Source organism: Lithobates pipiens, unplaced genomic scaffold (genome assembly GCF_037356315.1).
Source record: "Lithobates pipiens isolate NorthernLeopardFrog02 unplaced genomic scaffold, aLitPip1_a1.2 Scaffold_19, whole genome shotgun sequence".
In the NCBI taxonomy this organism is placed as follows: Eukaryota; Metazoa; Chordata; class Amphibia; order Anura; family Ranidae; genus Lithobates; species Lithobates pipiens.
This window is the reverse complement of record NW_027507764.1, coordinates 78,430,195-78,445,403: the sequence shown is the minus strand read 5'-3', so window position 1 is coordinate 78,445,403 and position 15,209 is coordinate 78,430,195. Positions and strand designations below refer to the sequence as shown.

Here is a 15,209-nt window from a genome sequence, read left to right as displayed (position 1 = left end):
GGCTTCATTTCCCGTTTCCCTACTGCGCATGCGCGAGTCGCGCTGCGCAATAAGGATGGTCCCCGCTGTCGCTGGGATCCGTGTGTTTCCCAGCAGGCAGCGGGGGACCTTCGGAAAGGGGCGTAGAGTCTGCGGAAAGGGGCGTACCTTCTGCAGAATCTACACCGGAAGTGGGTGCAGATACTTGTACTGTACAGGTACCTGCACCCCCCTCCCCCCTGAAAGGTGCCAATTGTGGCGCCGGAGGGGGGGGGGGTTCCAATGAGCGGAAGGTCCACTTTAGGGTGGACCTCCGCTTTAAGCAGAACAAAAAAAAAAAACGTTATCACTTGCCTTGTTTGGTTAACCATACCAAATGTTTTGTTATAGCTCTTTCATAAGTTCAAAAAATACCTGTTGATACTGCCAAAAATCTTGTAGACTGATAAACCTCTGTGATGCCTGCTTGTGGCAAGTATCATCAGTTACACTGTGCTTAGCTCTCAGGACTACAGGCCCGCACCCCTCTTTGTTATTGGGAATAGGCGTAGGGGCAGGGTTCTGTGCTTCTGTCTGGTTTCTCTTATTCAGCTATTGCAATTTGTCAGAATACTGAAAGTATACCAATAACCATACTCCGAGCACTCCGTAAAAATGTAAATTGTAAACGAGGTGGGACATACTTAAAGCGGAGGTCCACCCTAAAATGGACCTCCGCTCATCGGAATCCTCCCCCCCTCCGGCGCCACAATTGGCACCTTTTAGGGGGGAGGGGGGTACAGTTACCTGGATAATCCAGGTAACTGCACCCACTTCCGGGATAGCTGTCTGCGGAAAGGGGAGTAGATTACGCCCCTTTCTGCAACTGCCCGCCCCTTTGCGCAAGTGCCCCGCTGCCTGCTGGGAAACACACAGTTCCCAGAGGCAGCGGAGACCGTCTGGATTGCGCTGCGCGGCTCGCGCATGCGCAGTAGGGAACCGGGAAATGAAGCCGAAAGGCTCCATTACCTGATTCCCATACCCAAGATGGCGGCGGCAGGACCCGACAGACGACCTAGAGATCGGCTTCGGGTGCCGACATCGCGGGCGCGCTGGACAGGTAAGTGTCACTATTTTAAAAGTCAGCAGCTGCAGTATTTGTAGCTGCTGGCTTTAAAAAAAATAAAATAAACGCGGAGTCCCGGTGGACTCCCGCTTTAATTTGACTTAACCTCTTATATGCCAGCACATTTTTTAAAGTGCTGTAATTCCTAAAGTTCTTTAAAGAGGAAGTAAACTTCCCTTGATTGTACCTATAGGTAAGCCTATTATAGGCTTACCTATAGGTACTGTAAATATCTCCTAAACTTGCACCGTTTAGGAAATATTTACTGTATGTGTCACCGATGACCTCATCGGCACATGCGCTCTGAAGGAAAGACCACCTGTGCCATTTCTTCAGAGCCCTGCGCCATGACTGGCGGCTCCTGCAAACTTGGAAGGAAGACGGGTGAAGATGGATGGCAAGTAGGTAATGGGGTAATCACCTGAAGGGAGCACACAGGAAACACGTGGTTGAATGAAAGAAAATTGCATAATTTATGGCCTGCCTAAGCCAATGTGTACCCAGAGGATCATTCGCTTTTTCGGGTGGGAGGAATTATCCCGTCACTGTCACTAGTGAAATAAAAAATGAAATGGGGGGGGGGGGGGGGGGGGTGTTGGAGGAGGAAATGATGGTAGTTGGCCTAGAGAGGAACTGAAATGTGAAGCTGTGTCTGGAAAAAGGGCAGGCAGAGGGCAAATAACTAGACAGCAGTATGGACTGTGGTCTTCCTGCAACTGATCCTTTCTTCATTATTGACTTACCATCCCTTGTTCTGCACTGCGTCTTTGTATGGAGGTGGTCAACTTGCTGGCAGGGCTATGTTTTCCTCATGTCCGAGCCTCCAGCAAGGAAAGCAGTGAGCAGGACAGTAGTGACATCACCAATTTCCACCAATCAACATGAGACTAGCAGTCAGAGGCAGCAGTGCCTTTGATCTCACACTGTACAGTTATCGGGCTGTAGTCTCAGGAGTTCCTAGACACTCACTCAAATACCAAGACATTTACAGCATGTTTTAGGAGAAATTACAGACAAAAAATATTTTTGGGGAGTACTTTTAAGGCCCATCTAACCTTTTGGAGTTCAGTTCCAGTTTAAGAGTGGCCAATCACTAACAGAATAGGTCTTAATAAATTTGACAGGAAAAGGGCATTTCTCTGATGGGCACATATCTCCACTGAGGAAGCTGTACAGAACTAAGTACGGTAATTGCCTTGAGGTTGAACCTCAATTATTCGAGGGTGCAGTCAGGGCTCTTTATTGTTTGTTTTCACAGAAACTGGGAAAATGGAAAGATGCATTCTATTAGAGCCTGACTTGCAAAAATAGACCCCAAATGTAAATATAGCATGTGAGGTTTTCCCCCTGCTACTGCCTAAATGGAGAAACACTTATTTCCCAGATATTCAGTGTGCCAAGGACTACATAAACAGCCAATATGTCTGGCTGACCAATTACAACAACCAAAACTGGTTAATAGGGAAGAATTTCCAATAATTTCTTGTACACCTATGGGAGACATAATGCCAGAGTTCCTGAGATTTCTTCACTCCTGACAGCAGAAATGGGATTATTGACAGGACCCTGGGAACAAAAGGCTTTCTTGCTGAATGCTTATTTCCTGCCCGGAAAGCAAAAGATTTGGAATGCTGTGGTATTAGGCGTTCTGCTGCTTCAAGCTTGTTGAAAAATCATACAGTATACAAGTTCTCTTTGTTTTTGTGACCTCTATTCTGGTAGAGGAACCTCCATCAGGAATGGCCACATCTGGTAATTTCACAAAGACTTAGCTTGACCCTCGCATACAAAGGGGCTCTCAGAGTGACCAAATGAGATGCAGGATGGTCCTGTCGTTTTTATGTTTAAAGGATTATCCCTCCGTGAATTTCTTCACAATTACAATTCTGCCAGGATGGTATTCATATCTGAAGATCCACACTTTTTAAAATGAGCTGCTTCTTCTAGAATATCTATATCACCTTGGGGTTGAGCTATTATGAACCTAGTCTGCAGAGTTTCTATGCTTACATGATGCTTAGGCTTAGGGCTGCTACTATTTTTTTTGTTTAAAGACTGTAGGTTAAAGATGCAAAATAAATATCTGTTGGTGCACTTATTTAAAAAATAAAATAAAAATTATAATACACACACACACACACACACACACACACACACATTATATATATATATATATGCATACACACACACACACACACACACACACATATACACACAGTGGTTAAAATAGGTATTGAACACATCGCCATTTTTCTAGGCAAGTATATTTCATGAAATTTTCACCACACATCGGTAACAACCCTGCATGCAACCTATACATATAAAGAAACCAAAACAAGTAAGTTCAGAAATGAAAATGTTTAGGGTCAATGCCATGCTGGAAGGTGAGCCCCAGTCTCAAGTCTTTTGCAGACTCAAACAGGTTTTCTCCCATCCCTCTTTCCATCAACTCTGACCAGATTCCCTGTCCTTGCTGAAGAAAAGCATCTCCGCAACATGATGTTGCCACCACCATGTTTCACGGTGGGGATGGTGTGCTCTGGGTGATGTGCAGTGTTAGTTTTCACATAGCATTTTGGTTTTCTGCCAAAAAGTAAAATTTTGGTCTCATCTAACCAGAGCACTTTTTTCCATGTTTGCAGTGTCCCTCACATGGCTTCTTGCAACCTAAATGTGACTTCTTATGGCTTTCTATCAACAATGGCTTTCTTCTTGCTACTCTTCCATAAAGGCCAGATTTGTGGAGTGCACGACTAATAGTTGTCATGTGGACAGATTCTCCCACCTGACCTGTGGATCTCTGCAGCTTCTCCAGAGTTACCATGGGCTGCTTGGCTGCTTCTCTGATTAATGCTCTCCTTGCCCAGCCTCTGTTTAGGTGGACGGCCATGTCTTTGTAGGTTTGCAGTTGTGACAGTTTTGGATGATGGATTGAGCAGTGCTCCGTGAGATGTTCAAAGCTTGGGATTTTTTTTTTTATACCCCAACGCTGCTTTAAACTTCTCCACAACTTTATCCCTGACCTGTCTAGTGTGTCCATTGGCCTCCATGATGCTGTTTGCTCACCAAGGTTCTCCAACAAACCTCTGAGGGCTTCAAAGAACAGCTGTATTTATACTGAGATTAAATTACAGATAGGTGGACTCTATTTACTAATTAGGTGACTTCTGAAAGCAATTGCTTCTATTAGATTTTAGTTAGGGGTATCAGCAGGCATGTACTGGCCATCAGGACTACCGGAAGATTCCTGGTGGACCGATGGCTAAGTGGGCCGGTCAGGTGCAGTCCTGGAGCCACTCCTCTCTGACAGTGAGTGATCGCGATTTCACTCCTGTCAGGAGCAGCAGCTCCGTCACTTGCTAAAGAGATCATTAAGCGTTATGCTCCCTCCAGCCTGCAGGGGGAGATAGACAGCAGGAAGATTTTCCTTCCTCTCTCCCCTTATCACATGACTGGAGAGAGGAACGAAAAGCTGCCTTCAAAACTGAGTACATGTAGGAGGGGACTCCGATGTGAAGGGGGCAACTGGTGGGGACTCCGATGTGAAGGGGGCAACTGGTGGGGACTCCGATGTGAAGGGGGCAACTGGTGGGGACTCCGATGTGAAGGGGGCAACTGGTGGGGACTCCGATGTGAAGGGGGCAACTGGTGGGGACACTTAAAGTTAAAGTGGGCCGGTCATGATGAAGCCCAGGGCCAAATATTTGTCCCAGTCCAGCCCTGGGTATCAGAGTAAAGGGGGCTGAATATAAATGCACGCTTCACTTTTCACATGTAAAAAAAATATGGAAAACGTCACAATTATGTGCACTTTGTGTTGGTCTATTACATAAAATACATTTACATTTTTAGTTATATGACCAAATGTGGAAAATTTCAAGGGGTATGAATACTTTTTCAAGGCACTGTATATATTATTTCAGTATTTCACAGGCTTGTCTAAATGTAGTGGAGCAAACTTTAAACAAGCTTTAAAGTTTTTCAGCATGAAGAGCATGCATACGTGAAGAGCATGCATACAGGCCATGGTGGTTGAGTGCATTACTTCTTGTTTTCTTTGAAACAATTGTACTTGCTAATGCCAGGTCTTTCTGAAGCTCCCCACAAGTGGTCCATGCCTCTTAAACAACTATTCTGACAGAGGAGTGAAAAGATTTATCAGAATGCTTGTGAGGAGCACCTGGTCGTGGCTGATTTATGGTGAAATGATGTTCTTTCCAGTTCCGTATTATGGCCCTGCAGTGCTCACTGGAACATTCAGACATTTGGAAATCCTTCATCAGTATGTTTTGCAACAATAATGTGGCAAAGGTCTTGAGAAAGCTCTTTGCTTTTACCAATCAGGACATGTTTCTTGTGTGACACCTTGGTAATGAGACCTCTTTTTATAGGCCATCAGTTGAGACTGATATTAATTTTCACTGCCAAGGGGCAGGATTGCTTTCCAATTCCTGATTTCAGCAGTGTTTTGGCTTTCCATGCCGTTTCTCACCTCCCTTTCTTCATGTGTTCAATACCTTTTCCCTGTGTTCCATTTTATTACACATAACTTAATTTCTGAACTCATTTGTTTTGGTTTCTTTGTATGTATGGATTGCATGGGTTGTTACCAACATGTGGTGAAAATGTCATGTCAATAGCACCTTTAGAAATATATTTACTCCCCCCCCCCACCCCCCTTTCTTTTTCTACCCTCTCAACTGATGGTTTTATCTTCAGCTAACCTAAAACTGGCCTCTCTGGCTGGTCTTGCTAATGTGGTCGGGATACGGCTAATCAGATGATGTATGCAGCCCAGTGACCAAGACATCTTATGAAAATATGTATATGAGACAAGGAATGGTTATGGTTGAATGGGGTGTTGTAAAAAGGAGAGGCTGTAAAAACATCCTGTGTACATTAAGCCTAAGGCCACATACACATGACTAGACTTTGATGGACTATGTCCGACAGAATGAATCCAGATATTACGATCGTGTATGGGCTCCAGCTGACTTTTTTTCCCCAAAAGTCTGATGGACCTAGAAATAAAACATGTTTCAAATCTTTCTGATGGACTCAGTCCGGTCGAAAAATCAGTTAGTCTGTATGCTAGTTCGATGAATGAAAACCGACGCTAGGGCAGCTATTGGCTACTGGCTATGAACTTCCTTATTCTAGTCCGGTCGTACATCATCACATTCAAATTTGTCGTACTTTGATGTTATCGTGTGTGGCCAAGTCCGTTCAGAAAGTCCGTCAGAACTCTGCTGAAAGTCCACCGGAAGACCGTCGGACCTAGTCCGTCGACAAGTCCGGTCGTGTGTACGCGGCATAAGAGGTACTGAATCCTGGATGATCCAGACTTGCCATCACTCACTCCCAATTATGCCCCCTCATTACCCGGCTGCGTTTCTGTTGCTAGCAGAGAGTGGGCATATGAAGCCTGGCACTTCAGACTCTTCAGAACTTTCACAGCTGCTAACTAGCTAATAAAACCTAAATCTAGCCAGTGGTGTGCAAAGGCATGCAGTCTAATATTTAATTAGTTGTACAAGCAGAAGCTTAGATCTTTAAACCTCTCATTCTACAAAGACAAAAGATGTTATCTGAGGAACCTGTGGATAGTAAAGTCTAGCACAGAGGTCCAACACCACAGAAAAAAAAAAAAAAGAAAAAATAGCAAAATAAGTCTTTGCAGTGTAATTCAACTTGTTTCTTGTTACAGATGTATTAAAGCAGCATTACATTCAAAACTAAAAACATTATATAGCAGCTCAACAATTCTAGGTGTGGTGGCTGCATTTGTTTCCTTTTTTTTGTCTTTGTTCTCTATTTTTATTTGATGAGCCAACCAGCAAGTCTGTTATTTTTCTACTTCTTTACCAGACCAAGCTGTCCAGCAAAAGCAGCAGTTAGGCTAGGTTCGCACCTATGTGTTTTCTTTAGTGCTTTTTGCAGTACAGTTCATTTAAAGCGGAGGTCCACCCTAAAGTGGACCTTCCGCTCATTGGAATCCTCCCCCCCTCCGGCGCCACAATTGGCACCTTTCAGGGGGGAGGGGGGTGCAGGTACCTGTACAGTACAGGTATCTGCACCCACTTCCGGCGTAGATTCTGCAGAAGGTACGCCCCTTTCCGCAGAATCTACGCCCCTTTCCGAAGGTCCCCCGCTGTCTGCTGGGAAACACACGGATCCCAGAGACAGCGGGGACCATCCTTATTGCGCAGCGCGACTCGCGCATGCGCAGTAGGGAACCAAGATGGTGGCGGCAGCACCCGAGAGATCGGCTTCGGGTGCCGACATGGCGGGCGTGCTGGGCGGGTGTCATTATTTTAAAAGTCAGCAGCTGCAGTATTTGTAGCTGCTGGCTTTAAAAAAAAACAAAAAAAAAACGGCGGACTCCCGCTTTAAAGCGGGAGTCCACCGGGACTCCGCGTTTTTTTTTTTTTTTAAAAAGCCAGCAGCTACAAATACTGCAGCTGCTGACTTTTAAAATAGTGACACTTACCTGTCCAGCGCGCCCGCGATGTCGGCACCCGAAGCCGATCGCTAGGTCGTCTGTCGGGTCCTGCCGCCGCCATCTTGGGTATGGGAATCAGGAAATGGAGCCTTTCGGCTTCATTTCCCGGTTCCCTACTGCGCATGCGCGAATTGCGCTGCGCAATAAGGACGCTCCCCGCTGCCTCTGGGAGCTGTGCGTTTCCCAGCAGGCAGCGGGGCACTTGCGGGAAGGGGCGGGCACTTGCGGTAAGGGGCGGGCACTTGCGGTAAGGGGCGTAAGTTACGCCCCTTTCCGCAGAGAGCTGTCCCGGAAGTGGGTGCAGTTACCTGGATTAGCCAGGTAACTGCACCCCCCTCCCCCCTGAAAGGTGCCGATTGTGGCACCGGAGGGGGGGAGGGTTCCGATGAGCGGAAGGTCCACTTTAGGGTGGACCTCCGCTTTAACACTGTTTTCCTTTGTTCACATCTATGCTTTTTTTTCAGCTGCTGCGTTTTTGAAAAGGGTCAGAGTTTGTTTTGTTTTTTTAAAACAAAATGGTGTGTTTTTGGTTCAATAGACTTCAGTGGAGAAGCTGCAGAAAAGCATGTAGTGTATTTTTGCTGCGATTTGGGTTTTTTAATCAGCCCAATAACAAATTGGCCAAAAAAAACTAAAAAATAAAAAGCAGCAGAGCACATACATTTTTTTGTGAAAAACGCATCAAAACTGTGCGTAAAAATGCAAAAACGCTCCGCAAAAAAGCAGTGCAGAAACAGATCAAAAGCAAACTGCATAGGTGTGAACTCTCAAATGATTCAGATCATTATACTAATTTAATATTATAAAAAGATAACCCGAGTAAATACAAAATTCAGTTTTTAAATGATTAAATGAATGGAAAAAAGCTGTCCAAACCTGCCTGGTCCTATGTGAAAAAGTAACTGCTCCCCTAAACCTAATAACCGGTTGTGCTACCCTTGGCAGCAACAACTGCAATCAAGCGTTTGGGATAACTGGCAATGAGTCTTTCATATCGCTGTGGAGGAACTTTGGCCCACTCTTCTTTGCAGAATTGTTTTCACTAAGCCACACGGGAGGATTTTTGAGCATGAACGGCCTATTCATTTATGCAAAAACTTTAGTCCAAAAGGAAAAAAAAACTTGCTGCAACTGCTTAAAAAGTGTTTGCTTATATCCAACTCTTCTAGTCTAAAGCCTGGTACACAAGATGAGATTATTGGAAGAATGATCATCCATTTTTTTTTTGCATGCTAATCTCATATCGGAAAAAAAGAGGTTATTCAATTCTCATGCGACAGAATAAAATTTGGAAGCGATGTCATGTGTTGTATTGTATTTTCGGATGAAAACTGTACTGATTAAAAACGCAGATTGTAAGATTTGTTATTGCGCGAAAACATTTTTCGTGCTTATCCCTTTGGATAATTTCAGATGAACTGTCATGATTGGCTCTCGAGAGTTGTCTACTAATAATCAGATTATCGTACGATTGCTTAGAAAGCTGCATTTTTCATATGATTTTTTGATCGTGTGTACGGGCCTGAACACTACCTTCTCCACCAGATTGACAATACTGCTGTCTAAAGCTGTCGCTGCTGGTCCTCAATCCAGAGCGTAGAGACCCCAAGACAGGACATGTCATACTTACCTGCTACGATCCTCCCCGCTGGTACTCCTGGTCCCTCGCCTGCTAGGGGGGCACCTGTGTGTGCTTGTTCCCGAGCCAGCTCTGTGTGTCCAACCCCCCCCCCCACTGGCTTTGATTGACAGCAGCAGGAGCCAATGGCCTCCGGTTCTGCTTCTCTTTTAAATAATGAAAGAGATCAGCATGCAGAAGGTTTTTTACCTCAATGCATAGAATGTATTAAAGTAAAAAATCCTTCTGCCTTTAGGACCACTTTAAGCTGCAATATATAATATTTTTAACATAACACATTCAATACAATCGGTAATTAAGGAGCACTTGTATTGTTTAAAAACATGATCTGAGCCAGAAACAGACAAATACACTAAGAGCATCAGCCAGCCTGCATTTAAAAGCTGAAATCCAGGCTAAAACAAAATATGGTCTACATAAAAGGAGACGAGTGTATGCTTACTGGAATCTTGGTGTCTTTTGGTTACATCCTCCAGATCTGTGTACAGGGGGTCCCCGGATTACGAACCCGTTAAGGACTTTGCTCCTGTTTGTAATCCGGAAATGGTCGCAAGTCGGCCATGCATGCGCAGGACAATTATGGAAATTTCCGTTGTTTCATCAATTGCCGTTCTGTGCATGCATGGCAAATTACGGACATTTCCCGAGGCTCTGTCTGGCCGCGCATGCGCAGAATGGCAGATGGTCTGCGCAGAATGGCAGATGGTCTGCACAGAACGGCAGAGGGTCCCCGCAGTGCCCTGTTCGTAAGTAGGAGTGGGCCCCTCCCACAGCTCGACTCTCTGCACAGGCTATATACAGCATAGTGATGATATCACTGCTACTTTTACAAAGTAATATCTGGGTCTGCAAAGGCATCTGGCGCACACAATGTGATTAGCTTTTATGATTGTAGAGGAATATATTTAAATGAAAAGATTTTGTGTTGGGGTTTAGCTTCATAAAGGCATCAATGTCAGTTGAGGCCCCCATAGATTGAATTATTTGATTTCCCAAGCATACAGACCACACTTACTATCACTGCTGGTCCCTTCCTGTAAGAACTGCTGTCCTTCACTCCACTGTCTCTCCAGCAGCTGCTCTATACTTGTGACTGCCGAAGGAACGCTCTCTCCACCAACACCACCACCACTCCCCGACGGTTCATAGCGAGCAGGAAAGCTGTTCAGAGGAGACCTACCATGAGAAGAAAAAGATACAAAGAGAAGATAGGCTTCAGATTAATAAATACATAATCAGAATACACAATCAGGATGTACTTTTCTTTTTTGAATAATGTATGTTTATATAAAACAATGTGCATTGTATTATATTAAAATATCTGTTTCCCAAATATTGAATAATTCACTTTGTGTGAAAGAGCTGGCAGGTGTAATTGAGGACTGAAATATCAGATAAGATTGACTGTGAGGAAGGTTTTTCTATTTTGATGTGCACAGCAAGCGTCCTCTCTATAATCCACAGAACTGGGCAAAAAGCCTGCATTTGGCCAAAATTGCTGCAAAGAATGGCTTGCATTCACCGACAATTTGGTACCTGCCAGTTACTAATAGAATTAAATAACCCCGAATTTCACTGGCATTACACTTGTTCACCGGCAGATTGTAAGTCCCCTGCGCTTATAATGACTTCTACGAACAATAAGGTGACAGAATTTTTTTTTAACATCCTAAATTAAACATTGCGGTTAATTTACTAAAACTAAAGAGTGCAACATCAGGTGCACCTGTGCATGGTAGCCAATCAGCTTCTAACTTCAGCTTAACAATAAAACCTGGAAGCTGATTGGTTTTGTATGATGAGCTGCACCAGATTTTGCACTTTCCAGTTTTAGCGAATCAATCATAATAAGTCTCTTCTCTGTAGGAGAGGAAACGATTCTTAAATACCAGAAGAACTGTGGAATTACACGAACCCCTTTCTGCGGAACGTTCACACATATAAGGCCTCCTGGAAGTGGGTCTTCTGTGGGGCCACATACCTGTGTTTGTGCTGGGAGCATGCTGCACACTCAGGCACAGACAGCTCTGGGTATCACACAAATGACTGGGAAGACTGGTTCACAATCACATTATCACTGTGATAGAGTGTGAATTGCTATTACACTGATCAGTCACTGTAAATCCCTCCCCTGTATTCTTTCTCCTCTTGAAAGGAGAAAAAGATACATTTGGAGGAATTTATCATAACTAGAGCAACCAGAATCTGCAGCTTTGCACATGGCAACCAATCAGATTCCATCTTTAGCTGGTTCAGTTAAGCATTGAAAATGAAAGCTAGAAGCTGATTGGGGCAGCTGTGATGGCAATCAGATTTTTTCTGCTCTAGTTTTTATAAATTTCCCTCAGTTTTTTCTTCTTGCTAGAAAATAAGACTGTAAAAAATATTTAATAAAAAGCTAAATCAGGGCTTAATCTAGGTCCAAAAAAAGAAGCAAAATACACAATATTGTTTCTGCTAGGGCTGCACCGATACCATTTGAGTACCGCACAAAATGCATGCACAATTATAATAAAACTACTTCCCTTAGCCTAGTTTTGTCTAGTAGGTCTAATTCTTAGATGTGATGGCTGCATTAGTTTTCTTTTTTAAGGCCCCTCCCCCCTTTAATTTCACTAGCACACCTCCCATCTTAAATTGGCCATACATTATACAATTTTCTTTTATTTATTCAATTTCCATTAGATTAAGCTTCAATATGTAGTACAAGGGCCTGCCTGATTGCATACAAATTGAAAGTGTTTAGGTTTGACCTCCTATTATATGGTTTTAGTAAATCTAAAGGAAAGTTGTACAAGAAAATTGTATAATATATGGCCAGCCTTAAAGAAGAACTATGGTCAAAATGAAAAAAAATAAAATAAAAATCAGTATGTGATGTAAAGCTGTAATCTGTTAAATATTCTTACTGTTTGTAGTAAGCTATGTACATTTTCCCCCTGCAGCTGAAAGCTCTCATGTTCATTTTCTAATCAGGTGACAACGTTGCCTACTCTCTCTCTAAATGCCTCCGTTGTCCCCTTTTGCGGTTTGCCACCCTGTACAGACTACAACGTGCCACCATTGGGGGAGTTGCTATTTCATCCATGAAAACCTCCGGCGTCTCAATCTTCAGAAGTCCCGCCAAGGCTCCGCCCACTCACCCCATCGATCTGCGATGCCCTGCCCACTCTCACCTATATCTCTAGAGCCTGGTCCCGCCTGTTTGGCCTCCAACATTCACGTACCTTGGACCGTGCTGACTTCTGTCAGTCAATAGCTGGGTGTGTGTTATGTATAATAGACTGGGCATGAGGAGTCTGGGTATAAGGAGTCATGGGAACTGCGGTCCCCTTTGGGAGATGCAGAAGCTAGCACAGTGAAAGTAAAGGACATGCTGGCTCTGCTGAACTCCTCCCACCATCACTAGCATTATCAAACAGAGGAGTAATGGTTGGGAGGATTAGATTGCATCTAAAATGGTAGGAAAATCATAATCTCAGGGGTTTATAAAAAGGTTTATTAAAACGAGCATGCTGCCTTCAGCTGTACTTTTTTTTTTAAAAGAAGATAACAAACAGGTTATATTTACCTCCTATGTACAGTGGTTTTCACAGAGCAGCCATGATCGTCCTCTTCTCGGGTTCCTCTTTACTGCTCCTCGCCCCTCCCTCCTGTCGAGTGCCCCCCACAGCAAGCAGCTTGCTATGGGGGCACCCAAGTCGAGGTGCAGCTCTGTGTCCATTCAGACTCAGAGCTGCCATTGGCCCCGCCCCTCTCTCTCTCTCGATTGGCTGAGTGACTGATTGCCAATGACGCTGCTGCTGTGTCTCAGAAAATCAGTAGGGACAGGGACATCGCTGGACAGAGGGGGGTCTCAAATTTTAGGGGGTGCAGGGGAGGCTGCTACACACAGAAGGATTATCTTAATGGATAAAGTGCACTAAGATAAAAAAAACTTCTGCCTTTACAACTGCCCCCCACCCCCCCACCACCACTCACCATTCAGCGCCGTCAGCCATTGGCTAAGATCACTGATCGATGCCAACGGGCTGCTGGTTTTCCAGCAAGCTCATTCAACAGCAGCTGGCCATGAGATTGGCTTCTTTCAAATAAGGACCCATGCACACAGGAAGAATGTCAGCTGGTATCTACTGTACTGGCTGATTTTATCCGATATTCGGCCTATGTGTATGATGCTTTAGGGTGCCTCCCTTCTGGATGAAGGCTCAATGGAGGCACCTTTTCGACAACAGCACTTTTCCTTTTTGAGATAAAGATTTTACATACACAAATAAAACTGGCCATTGTAAGCACTCCTGTCAGTGTTAAGGGGTTTGTCTGAACCTCTATCTGCCACTAATGCTGAACAGCTTGGTTTGTTAGAGGAAGTTGAAAAAGAACAGACTAATTGGCTAGATCACCAGCTGAAAAAAAAAAAAAAGAATGCAGCCATCAGATTTAAGAATCAAGCAGAAATCGAATCTATTTTGTTTTGGGTTTATTACCACTGTAACATTCACTTGTGTTCAGAAGAGTCTAAATATACTGCAATTGTTGTTGTAATTCATTGATGTTTTTAGGATTTGCAGTGCAGCCGTCAGAGCATCACATAACCAAAATCAATCCTTGTTTAAAAACAACAAAAAGTCAAGATAAGCATCCGATGACAATTATCCTTCAGATGTGATGACATACTGTTTAATAACTAATATCCCAACAATTACAAAACAGGATCATTTGTCGCGTACAATTTAACATCAAAGATCTGCACAAAGCAAAGCACATGAAAGAAAAAAGAAACAAGTAAAATCTTACGGCAAAACAAACCTTAACTGTGTGAAAGAATGTGGACTGCGGATTGATTTCCAGCACGCAAGGCTGATAATTGTCTGCCAACTGACATTACCATACATGCAAAACACAGCTCCAACACTGCAAACACGGCTTGGCGGAGAGCAGGTGTCCCTCGCTGTGCATCACCTAATGGGCGCAGGGACCGGGCCCCGTCTCCCCAGCGAGATACAATTTCCCTAAAAAATGTATACGGGATTAAAAAGCTGTGATCAGTCTTTCAACTGTCAGCCGAGCTCCTTCACAGGAGAATCCCCATATTGAAAAACAAATGCAAAGTATTCTCCCTGGGACTGCTAGTCAGTCTGACTTATGATCGCAGGCCGGCTACCAGGAATCCGGGGCCCTCAAATGAATTGCTGGGACCGTGATGGACGAGCACTTCTAAGGAGAGAGAATTCAGATCCACGGGGGGAAGAGGCTCGAGTTGCTGAATAGAGCGTACTCTATTTTCACAGTCCTGCCCCCACCTCTTAAACTTATTTATTTGATTAATTACCCAACTGATGGAGAAAACATACACAGTAAGCTTAAAGTGTCTCCACCACTCCAAATATTCTAACATTAGTACTGCTGTCACACATGTAGAAAATGTTCAGGAGGAGAAAAGAGCATATTTATAATAATCAGATGGAAGGACGTGACAGCAGAAAGTAAATGACCGGCCCATGTATACAGAGTGTTCTAGTGATCCAAAAGGGTTTTACACCCTAGTGGAGGCAAATTAATGAAATTCTCGAAACGACAGTGACATACATAATAGGAGAGGCCCCCAATCATCAGACATCTCACAGGAACGGGTGCAGATAAATACTTTCATCTTCGAATGCATTGTGTCTTCATCAGGACCCACCAAGACCTTTGTCTGGCCAACAGACTTAAAGCGATATTAAAGTCTTGGCTTTTTTTGATTAAAAATAAACCTGCCCCCATCCTCCTCTTTTCATGTCCCTCTTCTGTGCTCCTGGCCCCTCCCTCCTGCCCCCACAGCGAGCAGCTTGCCATGGGGGCGCTCGAGCCAAGCCGCTGCGCCGTTGTGTCCATTTAGAGTCACGGCTCAGCCCTGCCCTCATCTCCTCATTGGCTTACTAACTTTGACTGCAGCGGGAGCCAATAGCTGCTGTCTTAGCCAATGAGGGGGTAGAGTCCTA

At 44.3% G+C, this 15,209-nt stretch overlaps 1 protein-coding gene across 8 annotated transcripts in view; it reads right to left on the bottom strand.

Moving 5' to 3' along the window:
• MLLT10 (MLLT10 histone lysine methyltransferase DOT1L cofactor) overlaps positions 1-15,209 on the bottom strand; it is a 307,092-nt gene that overhangs the window by 20,736 nt on the left and 271,147 nt on the right. For all 8 annotated transcript variants that reach the window (XM_077490949.1, XM_077490944.1, XM_077490945.1 and 5 more), the window contains one exon: positions 10,241-10,401. In XM_077490949.1, the coding sequence (XP_077347075.1) occupies positions 10,241-10,401 (161 nt within the window). The remainder of the gene's footprint in view (positions 1-10,240; positions 10,402-15,209) is intronic.